The 22,195-nt window shown below is 38.8% G+C and overlaps 1 protein-coding gene across 6 annotated transcripts in view; it reads left to right on the forward strand.

Moving 5' to 3' along the window:
- Positions 1-22,195, forward strand: part of SHANK2 (SH3 and multiple ankyrin repeat domains 2) — a 352,030-nt gene that overhangs the window by 18,879 nt on the left and 310,956 nt on the right. For 2 of the 6 annotated variants that reach the window (XM_083838461.1, XM_083838466.1), the window contains exon 3: positions 6,788-6,857. The exons of 2 other annotated variants lie outside the window; for them this stretch is intronic. In XM_083838461.1, the coding sequence (XP_083694587.1) occupies positions 6,844-6,857 (14 nt within the window). In that variant the 5' untranslated portion in view covers positions 6,788-6,843. Of the gene's footprint in view, positions 1-24; positions 167-426; positions 1,165-6,787; positions 6,858-22,195 lie in introns of those variants that run through there. 2 more of the 6 variants (XM_083838462.1, XM_083838463.1) reach the window with 2 other exon arrangements.

A 22,195-nucleotide genomic window follows, 5' to 3' on the forward strand; every position in this document is an offset into this window, starting at 1 on the left:
TGAGTTTAGACTCAAAGTCCAGTTACACATACAAGTAGCAATTGGGTGCAAGTGCTTGTGTGAATCTAAGTTTCGAAGTGTTTCATCTCATAGAACAAAAGTTGAAATTTGGCAATTTTGACTTTATTGACACATCAGATGAATTACATGAAAAGTTACATCCAAGGTGAGCATCTTCTGGTTTTTTGAAAGGCTTTTATTATTTATTGTTTATTGTGGATTTTGCAGTATTTGGGAAATGAAATAATTATGAGCAGTGAACTGAGGATTACGTTTTTTTCTTTCGTCCTTGATTGCTTATGATTTGCAGTAATACTTATTACTTTAATTATTTTATGTTTAGATAAGCATAGGAAGGAGGTATTTTTTTCTGTGACTGAATTTTTTTTTTTTTTTTTTTAACCTCCTACAAATAGGTAGCAAAAATGCAGCATTCAGTTCTGGTTGTTCTTTTATTATCATAATCTAAGAATTTAAGCTGCCTGAAATAAGTTATTCTTTATATGGCATGGCTTTCCTAGTAACCTGAGTCTCCTTACACTTATGTTTAGGGTTGGAAAAAATCATTTTAGAAGTCTGAAACATAGGCATTGAATAGTTTACACAGAAGCTGTTAGCAAGGCCTCCAGATTTTTATGGGGTGGAGAAGGTCTGTTGGCAGCATACTTTTTATTCGTGATCTTGACTTTAATGTTCAGCTAGAATATTGCATATATTGCAGATGTTTTAGTGGCTGTGGACTGTCACTTAACAAAATGCCAGAGAAAAAAATTGCTTCCCGTGGTCTTTTCCTGAGTTCTCCTTAGCTGATGACATACTCACAGCTGTCAAGAATAATTGTTACGGGTTCAACCTCACTCTGCTTCAGGTGGTTGTCAGTCCACCTGTGTGTATGTGACACAACTGCTATTTGAGTATCTTGCAAACTCTTCTGATCCTGACTCCTCTGTGTTTTCCCTAGAGAGACCTTTTTAATGAAGGTTATATTGGGCTAAATAATATATTAGAGAAGCCAGCAGCCATGAGTGGTATACTCTGAATTCGTGGCTGTCCCACTTTATAATGCAAAGAGGAGGAGGGAAATCTAGTAAGCGGCTGCCCTAAGGGTTCCTGCTGTAGTTCCTGTACTTGGAAAACCTCTGGTGTCAAGCAGCACAATGACAGGTCAGATTAGAAGTGCAGTGTGACTGTTTGGGCAGCAGTACTGCCCAGAAGTGTTTTGTGTTTGAGTAGGATTTTTGCCTGGTATGGTGCTTGTCCTATTTAAAGACCCTGACTATGTTTTCTGCTTAAAAGTGGGGACTGTTGTTATGGCAGACCTGAATCCTGCCTAAATCACATTCAGCTTATTTTGAGATAGTGAAGTTTGAAACTTCTGAGGTCACAATAGATTTATATCTACTCATGCCGAGTAAACTCTGAGACTCAGGTTTCAGACGTCAAGTATGTAGATTCTGTCTCTTGCTATCACAAGAAGCCTTTTGCCTTGTGCTCCCACTGTAGCACCACAGACCCCATTGGCTTCTAAATGCAAGCGGTCATGAACTTCTGGCCAGCTGTGCCCAGCGTGCATGGCCACAAAGCAGAGGCCAAGTGTGTCCCTGAGCTTCAGCAAGGGATTAGCATACACTATTAACTTCACCCATGCACTACTCCTGCATTATGTATGGCTTTTTGTGTTAGAGAATGAGGTGTTTGGAGATCTGCAGTTCGCATGCAGGTCAGAGCTATTAAGTGAGGTCTACCAACTGCTCAATTTGCTAAATATTTTAGGAATAGATTTAATAAGGACCAGTAAAATGAAGTCAACCTTTGCACCTTGTCCTCCCCTCTTCTCCAAGTGCAGGGAGTTAGAAGTTTGATGCCTGGGTGAGCAGGGATGACTTGGGGTGGGGGGTGTCTCTTGTTAACATCTGCTTTGCACCAACTTGGGACATCTCTGATTTTGTGCTAATCTGCCTCATTTTAATATGTCGTGTTGCCCAAATTCCCAGTGTTGCTTTTTCTTTTATCTGATAAAAAATGTTGAAGAGGCAATGTGTGGGACCGTGGAGGTTCTCTGCATCTTAAGTGTAAATGAAATTAATAGTATGTTTATATTACCTGTATTTGGACAGAAAGTAAACTTATTTTTGCTGCTAGCATGAACGTGCTGCCATAGATTGCGAATGATCTGAAGCCACAAATCATGTGACATTTTTGAAGACCATTCCCTGCTACCACAAAAACTGTGAGCATTGAAGCCATTATAGTTGGGCAGCTGAGGAAAAAAAGATTAGAGTAGTCAAGCACAACAAAAAGAGAGTCACAAATATGTGAATTCATTCCAGTAAGTATTCAAGCAGCTGTAGACTTCATATTTAGTTCTAAAAAGGTCCATGTGGAGTATTTTCTGCTCTGAGTTTTAAATACATGCCCAAATATGGTCTCTTCTAATGAATAAAATAACTATTTTTCCACGTCCTTGAACTGCTTTCCTGATTCTGTTCACAACCCTGCGAACAGACTTCCTTTGTTTGCTCTGGCAGTATATAGTGGCAGAATTGGACAACAGGAGTCTCTCAAAATCTCAGGTAGCTCTTCCCTTGCTACATTCATTTTTCAGCTTGCTACTTTCCTCTCTGGAGCTAGAATCAGATCAGGTTTGCTTATTCAGTCTCCCTCATGCAGCGTTTGAATCCATCATGTGCCAGAGATGCAAGCCTTGGCTACCAGTACACCCCGGTATCTGAGCTCTCAATTTAACATGGAAAAAACGTGGAGAATTCAGTGTGTGTTTGGGGCCTATTAGTATTAAGGACATCTGGGAGTCTCTGTATTACTAGACTAATGGACTGCCTGCAGTCTTACTGTGCCTTCAGCTCTCTATAAATTACATGAATGTACTGTTAAAGCAGCAGTTAGCGCTTTCATCTAGCGTAGCTGGACTGCTTTAGCCATTTTTTAAACCAGGTGAAGTTTTCTGTATTCCTGTGAACTCTTCTGGTATTCACATTCTGAAGACATTCACTCAAGCTTGCTGAAGGCCTCATGTATAAATTGCCTTTGACAGAAGCTGCTGGTAACATAAGCTTTGGTGCAGATAAAGGGATCTTCACTGTTGATGACACACAGATATTTTTGTGTATGTGAATGTAGAGGAGGAACACTTAGCATGCTACGATAGTATTAAGATTGCAAGGGCTGCTTTTGTTTGGAAAAAATAATGATAAATTTGTGATAAGTCTCGTTCTAAATTGTATTAATTAAAACACGCTGATCCTGGAGCTGAGTGCTCCCAGATGCTTCATTTTTGAGTGTTTCCATATAACCATTCTCTGTGCCATCTTCATAAATTCACTGAGACGGATATTTCTGTATGGCCATGCAGACAGCTGTGCAGAGAAGCTGGCTGGTCAGCTGGGAGCCAGGGCAGAGCCAGAAACTGGGGCTACTCTGGCATTGAATTTGTGCCAAGAGGTTAAGCACAAATATTCATTCAAGTTTGCCAATATGGTTTTATGATCTTTGGTTGGCTTGTGTTTGTGTGAGCCAGAATACTGGCAGAATAAATGCATGTTTGTATGCTGAGCAGTGTTTGGACGTGCTTTATCTAGTCAGTAACTGAATTTACTTGAACTTTGCTCTTCAGCTAAAAACGTGCACTTTCCAAAGTGGGCACCTAAGCACAGAGAAATGCCCACAAACAAAGTTATCTCCCTGTATAGATGATTCATTAAATGCACATATTATAATAGAAAAAAGGGGATGTAGAAATCTTGACGCTTTCATTCTGCTAGTTATACAAATACTGGAACATTTCTAATCTGAAAACTTGTCAGATTGGGGGGAAGGTTTGACTTGCATCCTTTTGGGAATGGTTGGCATCCTGGCCAACCTGCCTGGGGAAAGGAGCAGTGTTTAGCAGGGCAGCAAGTCCTATAAATACTGCATGGCTGCAGCTCCCTGAACCAGGGTACTGCTGCCACACTGTACAGTGTGGAAACATCAGACAGATCTCCTTCCTGCATGGCGCCGTAGGTGTCACCAGCCATAGTGTTTGTCTCAGCTTTTTGGAGTTATGGCTTGGTGCTTTTTAGGTTGATTTGATGAGGAAGATGGCTTATGTGGCTGGGCTGCCAATCTTTTCTCTCCTCCTTGATCCTCCCCTGCTACTTTCCAATGGCTTTTGAATATTTTGCTGAACTTCGGCTAATTTGTTTAAAGGAACAGAAATCTCTTAAGGTGTTCCTGCAAATGCTATGAAAATTGGTGATTAAGTATTGGAGAGACCCACAGTAGTGCTTCCACTGACGGAAAGGCGTGAGGTCAGCAGCTCCTGTCCTGCATTGTGCGTCACCTGGGGGATAATACTTGGTCCCTTGCCCAGCCAGGCATGAAGGCAACATCTGGAAGAGAAACCTGTTGCTGCAGGAAGTGCTGGGGATGTGAGAGTAACCTAGAATTTTATGGCACAGAGAATTATTTAGGGGTGCGCCAGATATGCTCTGAGGGTAGAAAGAGAAGCTTCTGCTTTACCGATCCTGGGCTGGAGGGGAGGAAAAACAAGATCTGAAGGGAGCTTGGTCATTTTTGTCTGCATGTGAGTGTTAAGAGGTGTGTTTTGCAGGAAGAGAAGAAAACAGTTGCTTAATTTTGCAATGGTGGTGTCTTCATCCACTGTGTAACCTCACCCAACCTCATTAAGAAGCCTGCATTGGCACCATTTAATTTGTTTTCTATAAATCTGCAGTATACAAATACTCTCATTTAAAGACCTTTCCCTAACTCTTTGCAGACTGCTGTTTTTCATGTTGATTTTCTTATCCTTAGATGTAGCATTAGAGATTACTGTGAGAAGTAATTAACAGCCCAGATACAAGTAATGGAGCCATGTTCCTGGGTCATTTTTGTAAACAGAAGGATTCGGACTCCATACAGAAAAAACTGCTGCAATTCTCGTTTCCTCCATAGGAAGTGCAAAAATTCCCTTCATTGAATTTCCTTAGATTTTATTTTCTGTGAGGTATTTAGTAGCAGAATACTTAATATTTATATTGGTTTTGTTACGTTCTATAACAACAAAGTCCCAAAATATTTTCTTAAGCTTCAGACTATTGCTTTACACCTTTACTAAATCCTACCAATGTCTATCTAGAATTGACCAAATTATAAGTCTCTCATAAAAAACTACAAAGCCAATTTTTGGAATATGTTGAGCAGATGTGTCAGCATTGGTAAGCAATTTTGGAAGGATTCATTTGTGATGGACATTTTCCAGTTCCAGGTGATTCTTTAGCCTCTGTCTCTAGATCCATATAGAAACTGAAAGCTGCCATGTCTAAGAGATGATTCAAAAGTGGAAGCATGTTTAAGAAACCTGTTAGATTAGTTGATTTTGTTTTGCTTTTAACCTGCAGATACCTTCCCTTCCATGGATTCTGGTTTTTGCCTTCTGAGAAACAGCTAGTGATCCTTCGTTCCCTACATTCCCTATGACATTCATGATCGTGGAGATCTTGTTTATATCTCTGACTCTGAAAATGCTGGGTCTACTAGGTTTCAACTCAAAAGCAGCTTACTTAGTACAAAATATTTAAATAGCTTTTGCTGTTGCTATAAGACAGTTGTGCAGAGTTATGCAGGTGCTGGAGACACATCTGTAAATATTTTCTGCCTTCTTGAAACTTTTTGAATAGGTTTGTTTCAGTAAAATTTGTAAAAATCTATCTTCATTTAAAATAAAGAACATGCAGTCCAATGGTGTTCACATAATTATCCCTGAGAATTTCTGGTTTCACTTATGGTAATGTTCTGTACTTCTTCTGGAGCTACATAATTGGTTTATATTTCTCTTGTGGCTAATTGAGAGTGCCTGTTTGGACCTCTTAGTGTAACAGGTGTAATATAATCTAATATTATTTTTTGATGGAGTACCATGCAGCAGAGTATGTTACCAAAAAGTTAAAGAAAAAAGTTTGTCAAACTCGCTTTCTCAATGTAGAAGTCTGTTTTTTTCCCTTCCATTTATACCTGTAAAAGGAAGAAATACATGATAGGCAAGACTTTCTTCAACGTGAGCTTCTACCCATCCACGAAGGCAATAAATTTGAATCTAGTCATACACTTCAGTGCTCATCAGTTAGCCTGCTTTAGGCTATCCCTTACTGTGGTGGGAGTTGAACTGTGATGCTCAACGTGTCTGCTGAACTGGGGAATCTTTCTGATGGGCTGGAAAAAGCAGACCTAATTTCTGGATCTCTACTAGACTTGGAGGAAAAACAAAACAAACAAACAAAAAAAACCCCATCAACCAACGACAAGCATCTTGCTGCACAAATTGGGGTTGTTCTGCAAATGCACATGCCTGGGATGCTCAGTGCTTTGCAAAACTTAAATTCATAAAGATGTCCATGGGAAACAGCAGGGCAGCATCTTTCACCTGCTGTCAGATCTGGCCTGAAATGATGTCTGTTGATAACCAGGAGAGCCTGTTTTTGCCTTAGAACTAGCTTTATGCTGCCAGAAGCACTCTGGAGTGAGTGACGTTGTAAAGCTCTGTCCTCATGAAGTTATGCGTAATATTTATGTTACAGCATGATGAATGTGTTGTAAATTGGTAAAGCAATAAAAATCCTCTTTTTTTTTTTTTTTTTTCCCTTCGAAGACTAATACATCAAAATCCCCTTTGTGCTGTGTGTTTCTGCTTTGCAGATTTTAAAGAGGGTGGCTGTTAGATCACTGGATTTCTTTCTCTACGTGTCAATCTTCTCATGTATTTATTTATTTATTTATTTATTTTTTACAGGAATCTGAGATGAGAATAGTTAGATGCTGATGATCTCTTGACACAGTTGCTTTCTTATGTATGCTGACAGGTAAGCATGCCAAATTAATTTTGTAGAGAAATCATTTAAGTTACTGTTGTGGTTTAACCTGGCCGGCAGCTAAACACCACACAGCTGTTCGCTCACCCTCCCCCCTCCCTCTCTGGGATGGGGGAGAGAAACGGGAAAGTGAAGCCTGTGAGTTGAGATAAAGACAGTTTATTAAGACAGGAAAATAAAAATAACAATAATAATAATAATGATAATAGTACTACTAATAATAATGTGTATGAAACAAGTGATGCACAATGCAATTGCTCACCGCCCACTGACTGATGCCCAGCCTATCCCCGAGCAGCCGGCCCCCCACCCCGGCCAGCCACCCCTATATATTGTTTAGCATGACGTCAGATGGTATGGAATACCCCTTTGGCCAGTTTGGGTCAGCTGTCCTGGGTCTGTCCCCTCCCAGCTCCTGCTGCACCCCCAGCCTGCTCGCTGGCAGGACAGAGCAAGAAGCTGAAAAGTCCTTGGCTTGGTGTAAGCACTGCTCTGCAGCAATTAAAACATCAGCATGTTATCAGCGCTCTTCTCATCCTAATCCAAAACATAGCACCCTACCAGCTACTAGGAGGAAAATTAACTCTGTCCTAACTGAAACCAGGACAGTTACTCGTGTCTTTTCTCCACCTTTTTTCCCTTTTATCCTATAGTAACTTCTCAGAATCGATTTCTATGTCACAGATTTAGTAAAACTGAGAAGACTTTAGCAGTTTAACAGCAGGCTGTTGTGAAGACAGTTGGGAGAGCATGTTAACTTTCATCATCACGTGTAGCAGCTCTCTTCTTCCTCCTGAATATACTTTAAATGTGAACTAGCAGGAAGACTAATGTTATGGTACTTCTTGTATTAGATGTGTTGAAACACTGTTTTTTTCCATGAGCAATTTTTTGGTGAGTTCACTGTAACTTTTGCAATTAATGTTAGATTTGGGTAAAGAATTTCATAGTGGAAACTGATGGACTAGGATGTCACTGTAGAGCCTCTCATTACACAGCACAGATATGTCCATTGTGTCTTTTCTATTGTATCTGTATGCTGTATTTTCAGTGTTTTCTATTCAGCCAGTCTTCTAGTCTCTACGTATTTCTTTCTTATTCCTTTTTATTTTTTTCCCCTCATACCTTTTCTTTGATTCTTTTAAAACACAATTTGAAAAGTTTTGATAGTATTCTGGAGACTTCTTATACCTTTTTATACAAAGGTTTCTTAAACTAGAATTATTTTATTGGCTTACAGTCCAGTTGCTACAAAATAAATAACTTTAAACTCAGAAGTCAGAAAAAAATTTATCAAAAACTACAACGATTTAAAATTAGGTTTCCTTTGGTAAAGCTTGATACTTCTGTATGATCTGAAAACTAAAAACCTCATTTTCTCTGTGATGAGAGAAAAGTGAAGGGGCCTTTTCTCACATTGATGCTGCAGGTATATGTGTTAATGCACGTTATGAACACATATCAAAGATAAGACAGTTTCCCACTGATAGACAGTCCTAGCAGTATCTTTGGAGGAGCAACAGAAGGAGACTGAAAACATTAAAATTATGTAAAAAGTTTGCAAGGGGCTGCTGTAAACTGCAGGGTGACACTTTCAAATTGGAGGAGTAGTCTGTAGAAATGGAAAAAGGAGATAAAGTTTGAAATATAATGGTGTGTAACTCAAGGCCAGCACAAGAAAAAAAAATTAGCTTATCAGGCGTATATCATTGGCTATTTGCTTCTGTGACTAGTGCCAATATCAAAGATGAGTACTAATGCCAATTAGAAGTCAAAGGAAATGGAACAAAAACAACTGCACAAATACAGAATTAAAGAATTTTATTTGGCAATGTGTTGAGTTGATGAGACTAATTGACTGAAACATGTGAGTAAGTTTCTAGTTATGGAGTTTTTCAAGTGTCAGGTTGGTCATTAGTCTATGGCATGATCAAAATAATCCTTCAGAGCCCATACTGTCACACCTTGATGAGGGATGTATATGTTTGAGCAGTCTGCAGAATTGAGAAAGTGTCGGGGTGAGAGGAAATATTTTGAATCAATTCTAAAAATGGGAAAATAAACTTAAATCTCTCAATTTTTAAATTATTTGCTCAGTGGTACTAAGCTATTTGTGGAAAATAGACATCATCAGTGTACAACTGAACTGTCCTTCAAATAAGTCTGAAGCATAAAGAACAGCAGTTACTCAAATCTAGCTTTGATAATGTATTAACTGCAAGACATCAACACATTCTAAACTACAGATGTGATGGGTAAGGCTTTTGCTTACCTTGTCAGTCTTTTATTTTCTTTTACTTTTTAAATGTCTTTCTTTCCCATTTATATTCATAGCAGTCACAGTGACTGCAGATGTGAAAAGCAGACATTCATGACTGAGCACGCTGTTTCACCGTGAGAGCCAACAGTGACAGTGATGTTTGGTACAGGCTGTAAACACTCCTCTATGCTTTACGTGCTCTGAGTTGTTAGTGAAGGGGAACTTCCAGTACCCAGTTCTGTGGTTCTCTTAAAAATATTATTATGGGTCTTTGTTGCATGTACCAGTCTTTGGGTAGGTTTTTGTTTTTTTTTTTTTTGTATACTTAACATCCATTATTATAATATACAAAATACTGTGATATTACATACGTGCTCTTTTTAATGCAGCAAAACTTCATTTTTTATGTACTCTTTCTGACTGGCTGTGATTTAATGAGTCCTCCCAGGCCAAGAATAGGGGATCCAGCACTGTGCCCTGGGTGGAGCTGGGCAGCCAAGTCAGCAGCCTGGATGCTGCTGCCAGAAGAGCTGTCTTGTGGAAGCAGGAGGTGGTCTGAGGACCTTCCTGCCTCCTTGCTCCTGCTGAGGCAGTGGTGATGCAGCTCTGGTGCCTAGCATGCCTTCTGTGGCAAGCTATAATGGTGAGAAATTCAACTGCTGGGCATATTAATGGCTGCAGGTTTGTGGTGGGAGAGAGCCAAGCCTGGTGACCTATCTGTTGGGTGGAAAGTTAGCATACATCCTGAAATCTCCTAAAAAAAAAGAATGGGGAGGAGCTGGTGGCATTCTTAACCCAAGAGAGGGACTGGAGGCATGTCAAAATCATGAAGATGAAAGCACATTAGAAAGAAATTAAATTGTGATATGCTTCCAGTACCATGAAAGGGGCAGAAACGGTCACTTACAATGTGTGGTTGAGAAACAGTTTGGGGAAGAGGAGTCTAGGCCTGGAGAAAACTTTTGAGATGAGGCAGCTAGGAGTGAAAACACTGGAAGGCAGACTGAATAAAATCCCTGGAAGAACATGAAGTAGGCGTAAAAGCTAACGACAAATCCCTTTTTAATGCTCATTTCCTTTAAAAATGTGAATTGAACAAAATATATTTCTGTTTTCATAGCTTTATATTAATGCTGAAGAGGAGGGCTTTTTGCACTCTGTCTCTGCCTTGTTCATTTCTGCAAGCAGCAAGGCAGAGAGGGGCTCAGTAGATCTCGTTAATGGGAATGTCCTGAAGGATTTGGTTCACATGATGGGCTTAATTATTTCCTTCCCTGCACAGCTGCATTACACGGTAAGCAGAGCTGCCTAGACGTTGTTCTTCTCTTATAATGAGGTGCAGGAATAGGTAGCTCTGAAAGCATCAAGAGCAGTGTTAGGAAATGAGCTTTGCGTGGAAATTGTTAAGATTAGCAATACACCTGGGAGTATTTGAGCAGCAAAATAGAAAGACTTAGAATAAAATAAAGACTGCATCTCAGGGTCGTGCCAGCCCCCAGTTTTATAGAGAAATAATTCTTTCAAGCATTATATTCCTGTACATCACTGCTCCTCATTCCTGGAGAAAGGCAGTCCCATGCAGGTGGCCATCACAAAGGACCGTGAAGTCCTACACCATCAGCTGCTCGATGCTTACAGAGGATTTAGTAAGAACTTTTACTAAGTAGTTACTTAATGGCAGAAACTGACAGTTGTACGCCTGCAATTCAAGACAGATTTTTATTAGGAATATTTTATATCATAATTCAATCAAGATTATTTAAGAATGCTTTTATATTCAGTTTGCATTTCTTGATCAGACTGTGATAATTTCCCTGGCTGCAATCTCCAAAGTATGCCATCAGAAAATTATAAATGGTAATGAATTCACTTAATCAGGTCTTATAGGAGTACAATCAACACAAAATCTAGTCAATTAGAAATAAATCTGTTTAAAGTGTTTCTAGTTCTCCAACAGCCTCGTTTTAGGATGTACATTACCTGTGACTGAATTAGAGACTTACACAAACAGGTGGAAATCATACTCTGTAAAGAAATCACTGTACGTGTTGTAAACAAATCAAGAATTTCCTTTGGCGATGATGAAATTTACTTGGATTTCTGTTGTAAATTATAGATTGAATTGTTCAGTCAATGATAATTTGAACTCTGATGTCCCCTTAAAAAGCACAAGAAAGGAATATATTATTGATAGTAGGTTTAACAGCCAACATGTATTGGTACAGTTGAAAAAACTTTGTACATATATTTCACAGTGTGCTAATATGTGTAACCAAACTGATTACAAAACATACGATTGCTTGGAAACTTGCAGGACTTTTTTGGGTTATAGAACTAAGCCTATTTGTTAATCTTCTGATTGTATCTTAACCATTACAGCTCTATTTAAAGACAAAATAGAGATGCAAGTGCTGTGTTTTGCAATTGGCCTCAGTAAGACCAAGCTGTCCATACATCTGGCATGGTTGCCAGTATTGTTTCTAAACTTAGTCCTGGCCTTGCCCTTCTTATTAAGGTCAAGTTTTGTAATGGTTTGGTCATGGCTTTGTTACATACACCACTAACAGGGCAAAATGACCTGATTTTCTGAATCAGTATTTCTTTTTTCATATGAACAGTGTGCTGCTACAGGAATGCTGTGGGACTGCACAGGGGAGGAAAATGTTTGAGTGGCCATGGATTGGTAGGGAGAATGAAAAAATATTTTCCTCTGTTGTTGCCCCGTACTTTGAACAATACAGAAGTAAGAAAGGCTGCAGAATATTTGAGAATATACATTAACTGTACATTTACGTAAAACTAAGATGAAAGGGCATCTTCACCTCATAGCTAAAAACAAAATTGGTGATTTTGTGTTAGTGATATTGAAATGCATAGAGGAATGGTCCTATTGTAAAGAGGATTTTCTGTGAGGGGAGTGGGGACAAAATCTAGAGGTGACCAGCAGGAGAAGTGATGGCTTTGGGGAGATGGAGCATCAGCTGGCCTAGACCTGCAGGGAGGTTATAGAGGTGATAGAGCCAGGTTCTGTGCAGTGGTGAATGGCGGGAGGACGAGAGAGAGAAGGCGATAAGTTGAAACAAGATCAGACTGGGTATGAGGAAAATCTTTTTCCCCACGAGGACAGTCAGGGGCAGGGAGGTTGCTCAGGGAGGTTACACATTCTCTGTTCTTGGAGGTTTTCAAGACAAATGTAGTTAACGCCATGAGCAGCCTGAGATCTCACAGCTGCATCAGCTGTGAGCAGGCTACTTGACTAGAAACCTCCAGAAGCCCTTCCAACCCAAATGACTGATATTTGTCTTGGTTCTGCATTGAGACAGGGACACCTCAGAAGAACAAAGATGTAGGATGCTGAACAGTTGTAGTACTTTGATGTGACGAGTTTATAGTTATTGGCTGGAGGTGTTTATGGGATTTCTCTCGGAGTGGAGAAGAATCTCTAAATCAAAGTATTGTAAGCTGTTATCCAGGGTGATTTGGCATGCTATTTATTTTTAATATTAAATTTCAAACTACACCTGGCATTTAGGGAATGAAGACTCAAAGAACTATTTATGAATCCTTATATATTTTTAAACTTTATTATCCTTTATGTGTATTTTTGTTTCCCTGTTTCTGCATACTAGTTAAAAGCACGCATCTCATGCTCTTTTCTTCTTGCCTAAGAAGTGATCTTTTATTTCTTGAGCTGTTTACTGAAGGCAATAATTGTGTTGGTAGTCTGTGAGGAAAACTGGTTCTTTTCATTGTGTTTTGATTGTTAATCAAAAAAGTTAATCTCTTATCTTTACTTTGAGTTGAATCAAAATTTCAAAGGTCAAGAGAATAATTTATTTCTCCATTTTTCTACAGAATTACTGTGCTACCTGGGTCATCTTGGCAGACCATTTAACCTTTCTGAGCATGCAAATATTTTTCCCCAGTCTGCCATCACTATCATCACTTACATACACAATCCTAAAAAAATGTTAATTCCACTATGAACTCAGGCTTGCTTGTACAGGCTGGAGTACAGGTTAAAGCCCAAGTTATGCTTACCTTGGGGGTGGAAAATAAGCAGGCAAGATGCAGATAAGATCATCAGAGTTCCTCTTTTAAAATTTCCTTTGAAAAAAATCAGGTAAGTTTTTCTGCAATTTGGAGAAGAGAAGCCTGGAGACCATCTGCCACTGGGACGCAGGGATATTTGCTGCAGACTTGCACAGATGGGTGCAGAGAGAGTGAGGACACAGCACATGGCTTTGCTTACACTGAAGGCTGGCTAAACCACAGGCTGGTCACCTACCCTGGTTGTACAGTGTGCACATCCTTTCTGGGTCACCATTCATTTGTTGTTTCCCTCTTGGTTAGGAAAAGAAATTAAGTTTATAAAGGCCAGGTTATTCCTTCTGCCTTTCTTCCCTGCTCTCTATCATGTTGATTTCATGATCTTAACTGAGGCCAGGGCTTACTTCTGCTTGACTCTGCAAGGCAGCGAATGAACTAGAAGCTTATTTGCCTTATGTATTGCTTCCTATTACTGCCAATATACTTGTCAGTGCTGGTAAGAAACAGCAGCCACAACTTAGAATCATAGAATTCTTGACCTGCGTTTGTACAACTGCTCCTGATCTGAGGCTTCTGCACCCTGGTATATGTTTCAAATCTCCAACTACAGGGCACTTTGGCATGGGACTGCCCTGGGGTGACAGGCTCTGGAAAGCCTGAAGTCTGTGCCCCCAAGGACCACCTCACACACTGCTGCAGACATCGGGTACCCAGTATCCTCTGCAAGCTTCAAGGGGTGTCTCCTAGTGTATTGAAATACTAATGCATTTGATGAAAGTAAATAAGAAAAAACAAAACAAAACAAACAACAACAACAAACAACAAAAAAACAAGCACAACAAGAAAGGGTAATTTAGTTTTTTCATCCATCTCTCAGACGGAGATAACAGATAATTTTGTAGGAAAAATAAACCGTCTATTTGAAGCTTTGCTTTTTTAACTGGGTCCTTATTTCTTTGACCAAAATAATGTATGCAATGAGACTATTTTTGGCAACACAGCAAATTCATTACAATAATGTAGTAGCCCTCCATCAGGATCATACCTGAAGAAAATTCAGGTAGATCTTCATAACAAAACCCATTCATAACAAACTAACTTATTTGTAGATAGAGTCTGCCTTTTCTACTCTCAGGACCTGATCTAATCTACATAACAAGACAGCAACAGTGCTTCTCTGTTCATTTGAACACAAAAAATAATTAAATGCTCTCACAAAAATGTTTTTCTTATGGATAAAAAGGAAAATAAATTGATAAGCATAAAATGCAAATTAACAAGCAACTAAGCTGCTTTATCCACCAGGGAGATGCACCAGAGGTAAATACCTTCAACAAGCTTTGTTTTTTTTTTTTTTTTCCAACTCTTGTTGTAAGTCTTTTAAAATTCTCTTATGTCCTTTCCCTTCCAACATATTATAATCTTTGTGATATTTACGTAGTCAAGTACAAGTAGATGCTGGAAACAGAAAGCCTAGAAAATAAAATTGCTTTCTCTGCAAGCCTACAGTTGAGGTAAGGAAAACTTCTGGGAAAACCAAAACAAACATTATATCCGTCTTTTATGAATATCTAATGACCTTTTAAAATTGAAGTGGTGTAATACTTGCACATTGCTTAAAGAGAACAATTCATAACTACTTACTCAGTTTGTATCATTCTCTTTTTGAATAACTGAATGGGGAAATATATTGTTTTCATTGCTGAAGTTTGCAACTTTGAAATCTCCAGATACTATACAGGAGTATGCTTAATGAAAGTTAATATTTGTATCTTTATTGTCATATTATGAAGAAAAGCTTTATTGGCTCGAGAATTGGATAGACTTTTCCATGTTTCATGTTGGATCTTATAACTTACCCCGACTGTTGTTTTTCATATGAATGCATGTAGGTGTCACATCTTGGTGCAGCCATTCCTAAAGTAAATCTGTTGACTTTGGCAGGTTTACATACATTATTAATTCCCCATGCAAGGTATGAAATTTCTTAAAAAGGCTCTCAGAGGGTTACTGTGTCTATATTTTACTCCAAACAAGATCAACAGTATAAAGATTATATGACAGACTTTCAGAATCCAATGCTAGCTGCTTAGAAAGGGGTATTTATTTGAATTTATGAATTCAGGGCAGATGTCAGATTTGGTATGCTGGTGAGCTTTGGTTTCTGGGGTAATTTGCTTTGCTTTAGCCTTATTTTTTTGTTGTTTTGTTTGTTTGTTTTATTTTTGTCCTTCAAATTAGTTACTTAGTTGCTACTTACTTAGCTTTTGTTCTGTTTAACATCTACTTAAAGTGTTTTAGAATTCTGGATTAATACACCCTGAGCAGATGAATTCTCAGACTGAAAGTTGTTTTTACAAATAAGTGTATGCAATCACTTTGGGGTCCAGTCATTTACTTAGTGCTTCAAAATGCATTACGATTTCATCCTAGGTAAAATACGGCATTCATTGCAAGTAGTATTTAAATAATTACTTAGGCGTACAGTTGTTTGTTAATCTATTTGTTGGAAAATAAATGTTCTAATAAATGTACAAAAGCAGAGGCCGTATTTAAAATAACAGTAGAAATGAAGAGAGCCTAGAAGATACCTACCTTGGGGCTCAAGAGGCTGGCTGTAATTCCTTGTCTGGAGTGGTGACCTTTAAATAAAGGTCAGATAAGTTTGCACTGGAAACCTTGCAGGTGCTCAACAGAAGACACTTAAGATATTGTATTGCCAATGGGAGTTGCCCTTTTCTGTAAACTTCACTGTGGTTAACATTTACAAATACTTGCTGTGTTTCCCCTAGTAATATGCTTGAGTCTTCTCTTTTCCCTCTCCCTCTCTCCTCCTCAACAGGTTCTGTTTTCTCAAGTTGAAAAGTTGCTTCTACTTCAAACGTAGTTAAGCTTTTTCCATAACGGCCTCTCTTCCAGACTTGCTTATTCAACACAATAAGTCACTTATCTGCTGTATTCTTTGTATCTGTCCTTCTCCAAAACCTCTTCTTGCATCTGCCTGATTGAAATTCAGCCTTTCCATAAAGATACTTTGACCATCTGAATAGTTTATAAATAAAATAAATACTAAGTAAAACAGATGGAGGACAAGAAGAATTTTATCTTTGGACAAAAAGCTGCTTGGGAACTTAAGAAACTTTCAGAAAACTACACTATATTTGTAGAAATAGGTTAAGTGTGTAGATTTTATATGTTTTAGGAGTGCTAATGGTGAAGTACATCTGTAACAAGAACAAATTACATTCTTGCAGTCTGATCTTAAGACCCACTTTAATCATATGATGTTGGTATTTAGGACTCTAAATACCAGAAGTTAATGGGGCTTAGCTTCTTCTTGGCACGTCTGCATTGCACAAATATACATGAACAAGGGATAACAACCTGCCTCAGAATAAGGAGCAGGTTCAAAAATTACTTCACTGTTTCTCTCTCTCTCTTTTTTTTTTGTTTTGTTTGTTTTTTGTTTTTAAAGGAAGGGGAAAAAAGGTGTCACACTTGATCACTTTTGCAAAACAATTTGTCTCTTGTCACCTGTGCAGCTTACCTAGCAGAGAAATCAAAGACTGCATAAGTCAGCTCTGAAACAGGGCAGCAAGAAGAATCTTCCAGTGGGTGTTGGTGATGACAAATGGGTATGGCCATTGATTTTCAGTACTGATTTCAAATCAATATTTAAATCTGAGGGTAAGAGATACTGGGACGAGAAACAATAGCTTCAGAGAAAATTAAGAGAGGAATTTTGCTTGGTGATCTGGTACATGAGTACTCAGCACACATCTTGTAAAATATTTATTTGTGTGTTTCAGTTATTTAACAGAGAGATAAAAAATGCATTACCAGACAGTGCAACCAAGGCAAATTTAAGAGAAGGAGTGATATAAAGGGAAGGAAACGGTAATTACAGGGGTGTGAATAGCAAAATATTGTATGATTAAAATTTTTAGGTAATTACCTTGCAGGGAGAATTTTTTTAATAGCATGCAGGAGATTTGGCTTTCTAGTGTTTTCTCCCACACAGTAAAAATGCTTTACAGAAGAATTAAGAACCATTTGTCCCATTTTACAGAGGTGGATCAAGAAAACTGTGGGATCACAGATTAACTTTCTTAGAGTCTTGATGCATGTCCTCATCCTCTATTTTTCAGTCTCCTAAGCTACAGCTATACTTCTAAAACAAATTGGACCAGGAGGTGTTCCCTTGGAGAATAGGCTGGCTCTTTTGCAGAAGACCCCCAGGACTGGAGCCTGACCAGCAAAGCTTCACATGGTGTCGAATCAACACCAAACCTCCCTCCTGGTCTGGTGGGCTTGAGAGAACAGGGGAAGCTGCAAGGGCCTCATCTTCCCTGGGATTTTACTGTGAGCTGTTTAGCATTCCTTATGTACATTTTGTTTTTCTCCATGCAGAGGTATTATTTTAGGTTTTTGCATTTTCCTGGATGATTTTTGTATCAGTGGGTTTCAGTGGATTTCAGTGGATTTTTGTATCAGTGGGTTTTCAGCTGTAACTGTTCTGAGTTATGTTTTGGTGCTAATAATGAAGAGGTTTTCATTGGCAGGAATCAGCTTGTCATATTTACATAGATTTCTTTCTCATCACATAGGCAGTAGTGTCTCAGATTCATCTTATGCTGGCAACATTAATACTGCTTTTGGAAAAAGTTGTTTCTGCCCTTCTTATGCCCTGGCTATTTGCTTCTGGCCATCTGCCATCTTCTTCCCGCTGCCTATACAAACATTTGCATACTGAATCCAGCTCAGGGATGTGATGGATGCTGAAGCTAACCTCTGAAAACAAAAGGGTGGTCTTTAACCTGGATTGCTTCTTTGGGATACGATGTTGGTTAACAACAGCTTTAAAGCAGCAGTGCAAAGTGGAGTTTGAATCCATCAAATTGGCCATTGGAATCTGTCTGCCCATCAGATTTTCTTTTCCACAGTCCTTTCTGCACAGCGGTAGAGAGGCGTGACATGCACAGTGCAGTGTGATTGCAGCCTTGTCTCCAATTCCATCTGAAATTCATTTTTGTTTTAGTATTAATAAAATTAGAGGAGGCAATGCTTGATCTTCTTCTGCATTTTAATTTAGTAGCTTGGAGAGCTCATATATGTGTAATCCTGAATAAATCCAGAGAATTCGAGTGTTAGGAGCTGGCAGATTTTACACAGTTGGAAATCCCTTTTCTGAATAGTATTTCTTCACAGTTAATTATTAAATGCCTCTTTCTAGCTGTTACTGTTATTCTAACAGCAGAATTTTCTCACAGTCTGGTTAATGGTATTACTCAGCCCATAACAATGCCTACTCTGTGTCTGGGATATTCCCACAGGTACATTTTTAACTTGTCTGACAATAGCTGCCTAGAGGGTTTCTCCCTGCAGGCAACAGGGCTGCTATTGTGCAAGTGAATGTTTATATAAAAATAGATTGTTCTTATCGAGACTGAGAGACAGCGACCCTTGAATTTGAAACCTTGCTGAGATGTATCCTTGGTGGCCTTGGGCAAGATACTTGATGCGTGTGCCTCAGCCATGTTTGAGGGAGAGGAGAACCAATAGCTGTTTGATTAGTCTGCAGTGGGCACTCGTGGAGACCCTAGCCTTCATTCACATGGCAGCAAAACCAAAATCTCACAGGTCAGGGAAGGAAGTGTTGAATCCTTAAATGTACTTTATTGTGACTTCCATACGAAAATTTAGCTTCTGTGTTAGAGGTGCATTTCCTTCTGTCTTGCCATATGCTAGTCTTTCCCTCTGCAGAAACCCAGGGGGAGTGCGGGCCACAGCTGCCTTGCCTTTCTGCTCTCTGCAGCGCCAGCGTGGATGGATGTGGTGGGGACCCACTGCCCCACTGGGCTGGGCAGGGGCTCTGCCTTCGTGCCATTCTCTCTCTTGAGAGAGAAGCTCTTGCAGAAGTGATCACTGGAGGAGTGCCCCAGAGGATCAGGGTCTCTGTGCTGAGCTGCTAGCTTTGGGTGGCTGTCAGATGCTGGACTGCTGCGTTTGGTCCATGGAAACTTGATAAGCACCCATGTTCACCTCACTTGTCAGTGCTGATACAGTAGGGAGAGGACCTTATATGAGACGTCTTTTTAAGTAGGTTTTTGTGTCTGTATATTTGGTTTTGCTCCAGTTTACCACTACAGAACTAGACAGGAGAGCTTGTTACTTTTTAGGATAAACAAAATCACATGTAGCCTTCATTAAGTTGAAGATTTTAAGACTTGGTTTTGTACCAAGGATGTGTATTGAGTATCTTATAATAATACATCTATGTTTATTTAAGATACCATGTCCAATATTTGTGCATGTTAAAGATATTTTAAGCTCTTTAGTAAATATTTAGTTTATAATATTTAGGAAAATTGAGCATAAATTTTAAGATATGTAATTAATGCATTCTGTCCATACAACACTTATCAGCCATAAGGCTCCAAAAAATGGACTGGTTTGTCACTGCTCTTGTTTTTCCCTCCTGTATTAGTTTGCACTCACTGGAGCACACCATTCAGATACATAGAGCTCTGGGAGTTGAATTTCTTCCCTTTTGATAACTTGTGTACTCTTACTGTTTTCCAAAGATCTTTGGAAATCTGTTTTCATTTAGTGAGAAACTTCTCTCCACTCAGCACACTGATGTATCATAGCACTATAAAAAACAATCAGCTTAACTATAGGAACCAAAGGTCTGCTATGTTTAGAAAAAAAAAAAAAGTGGAAAGAAGGAAACCCAAACAATTGTATTATTAAAAACTAATCTGTATTTTATCTATGTAACATCCTTTTGAACCAATAAAGAACGTTCTGCCAACTGGGAATTAGGAGCCTGTGATGCTGTATTTTCTTCTGCAGTAAAAATGTAGGTAAGCCAAACAACATGCCTTACTTATCCTCAGTTTATGGTTTTGGTTGCGGAAAAGTCTTTGATATATCGCTGGGAAAAACCTGAAACAGCTCCTAAAAGATAACATGTTCCCTGTGGGAGCAATAATAGTGAGCATCTCTGGTTAACAAAGGACAGCACATTCTGTTTCCGTGCAAACTAAGAGCCAAACAACCAAGTTGCCTAAGGTGTGTGTGTGTAGAATGAGATTTAAGAGAGGCATGTTTGATCTCTGCACCCTGGCAGGATCTGCCTTGCACACTGGTTTAGTGTCTCCAGTGGTCAGATTGTCTTGTTTAAAAAAAGCATTTAAATGATCTCTTTCTTGGTAGTGCTGGTGGGGCATAAGTTCTGTTCTTTTTGCTGTTGTAGATAGAGTCTTTCATTATCTTTTTCTGTGGTTACTTGTGCATTTTTTTGGTCTGTATTGCAGAAAATAGGGTGACTTACACATTGCTGATGCTTTTCCAAGAAGTTTTATTCAACTTAAGTGCTTGGTGTATGGGAGATGTTTCTTCACCTGGTAATTTCCCTTTGTCCTTTGTCATTCCAACATGAGATATTTCTGGGTAGTTCTTGCATGAAAATCCACTTGCCAAAGCCTTGGGAAGTGTTTTTTTTTTTTTTTCTTTTTTTTTTTTTTCTTTTCCCTAATTCAGCTCTCTAATTCTGTGCTGTATAATTGCAGTTTACTGCTCTCTGTCAGAGTTGTTGAAGCCATTGCCCTGGAATATATTATGCTCTCAGAGGGCTTCAGGGAGAGACAAACTGTGTGATGTTCTTTGTGTCTTTTCCCTTGCGCTCACTGGCCTATATGTCTTATGCTCTTAAAATACTCTGTATCAACCTACTATATTTTGGTTTCATGTGATTCAGCATTGGTAGATAAATAAGGAAGCCATTGAGATGTTTAGGCTGTTCATTGACTTAAGGTGCTTTGGAGAGCAGCATTAATCTACAGTTCAGTGAAGCAGTAAGATGATGAAATACTCCCTCAAGAGTTTTCTTTTGTAAATAGAGCCTTGCATTAAGCTGCTGTGAACTGGCATGCTTTCAGATTTTTGAATGCACTGTTTTTGTCTTCATTAGCAATTATAGCTGAGGGTAATAATACTGGAATTGTCCTTCACCAGAAATAACAATACTACTTGATGATGTGGATATGTGATGTGCTTTGGAAATGCTTGACTTTGACCTCAAGCTCTAGGCCTGCCTTGCCACTGCTTGTGCTCTGGTGCAGATGCTGGCTCCAGCATAGGGACACCTTAAAATTAGAATTTGCTGAATTAGAAGTTGTCTTTTATGCCTGATTTGTAAGCATATCTGTATAAGTGACCGGTCATTGAAGAAGAATGAGTAACATGGTTGTGATATTTAGTTGACTCAAACTGAATAGTGAGACACAGTGCTACGAAGTGTTCTCCTAGTCCCTGCTGCTTTTTGACTCTGTTTACTTTTGGGGATCTGACTGTGAGACCATTGTACAAAGCATACATTTGTAGATCATGGTACAATGACCTGGCATATGAGTGACCTTGGCAAGGTCAGTTTTCTCTTCTGTGTTTTACTTTTGTTTTAATGTCACTTTAATGGGGAATTGGTTGGTATTTTTTCTTTTACCTGTGGATTTTTTCTTTATTAAAAAGCAGAGAAGTTCTTTTCAAAAGTTTCTTAAGGAAAATATGAAAAATAATGTTTACATTTTTCTTGCCTCTGAAAACTGAAAAAGTATGTGCTTGTCAAGCACTGCAAAGTTTATGATGATCTTTCCATTTCTTTCCAGTATAAATTTTCCCTCGTTGTTCCACAGAGTAATAATTTTCATTTCCAGGAGAAGCTTTGAGTTTGTGGGACAAAAAAGGTCTTTTGTTGCTGTAGTTGGAAAACCCCAGAAGGAAAATTTTCTGCTGTTCTTACTGTGAGCCCTTAGGTGATGCAATTTACGTCTGAATGCAAATATCCTTACTTTAGAATGAAACGCTACTTTCATTTTAGCCTAAGCTATACCACAGATTAAAAGGTATTACTAAACTCTGTATTCAAATATGTATAATAGAAAGATTTTGATAGTGTAGATAATAAAGGGTGTTATACGAGCCACAGACCACAAAGAAGCATCTGTATCTGTCTAGC

Source organism: Anser anser (assembly GCF_964211835.1).
Source record: "Anser anser genome assembly, chromosome: 5".
Lineage (NCBI taxonomy): Eukaryota > Metazoa > Chordata > Aves > Anseriformes > Anatidae > Anser > Anser anser.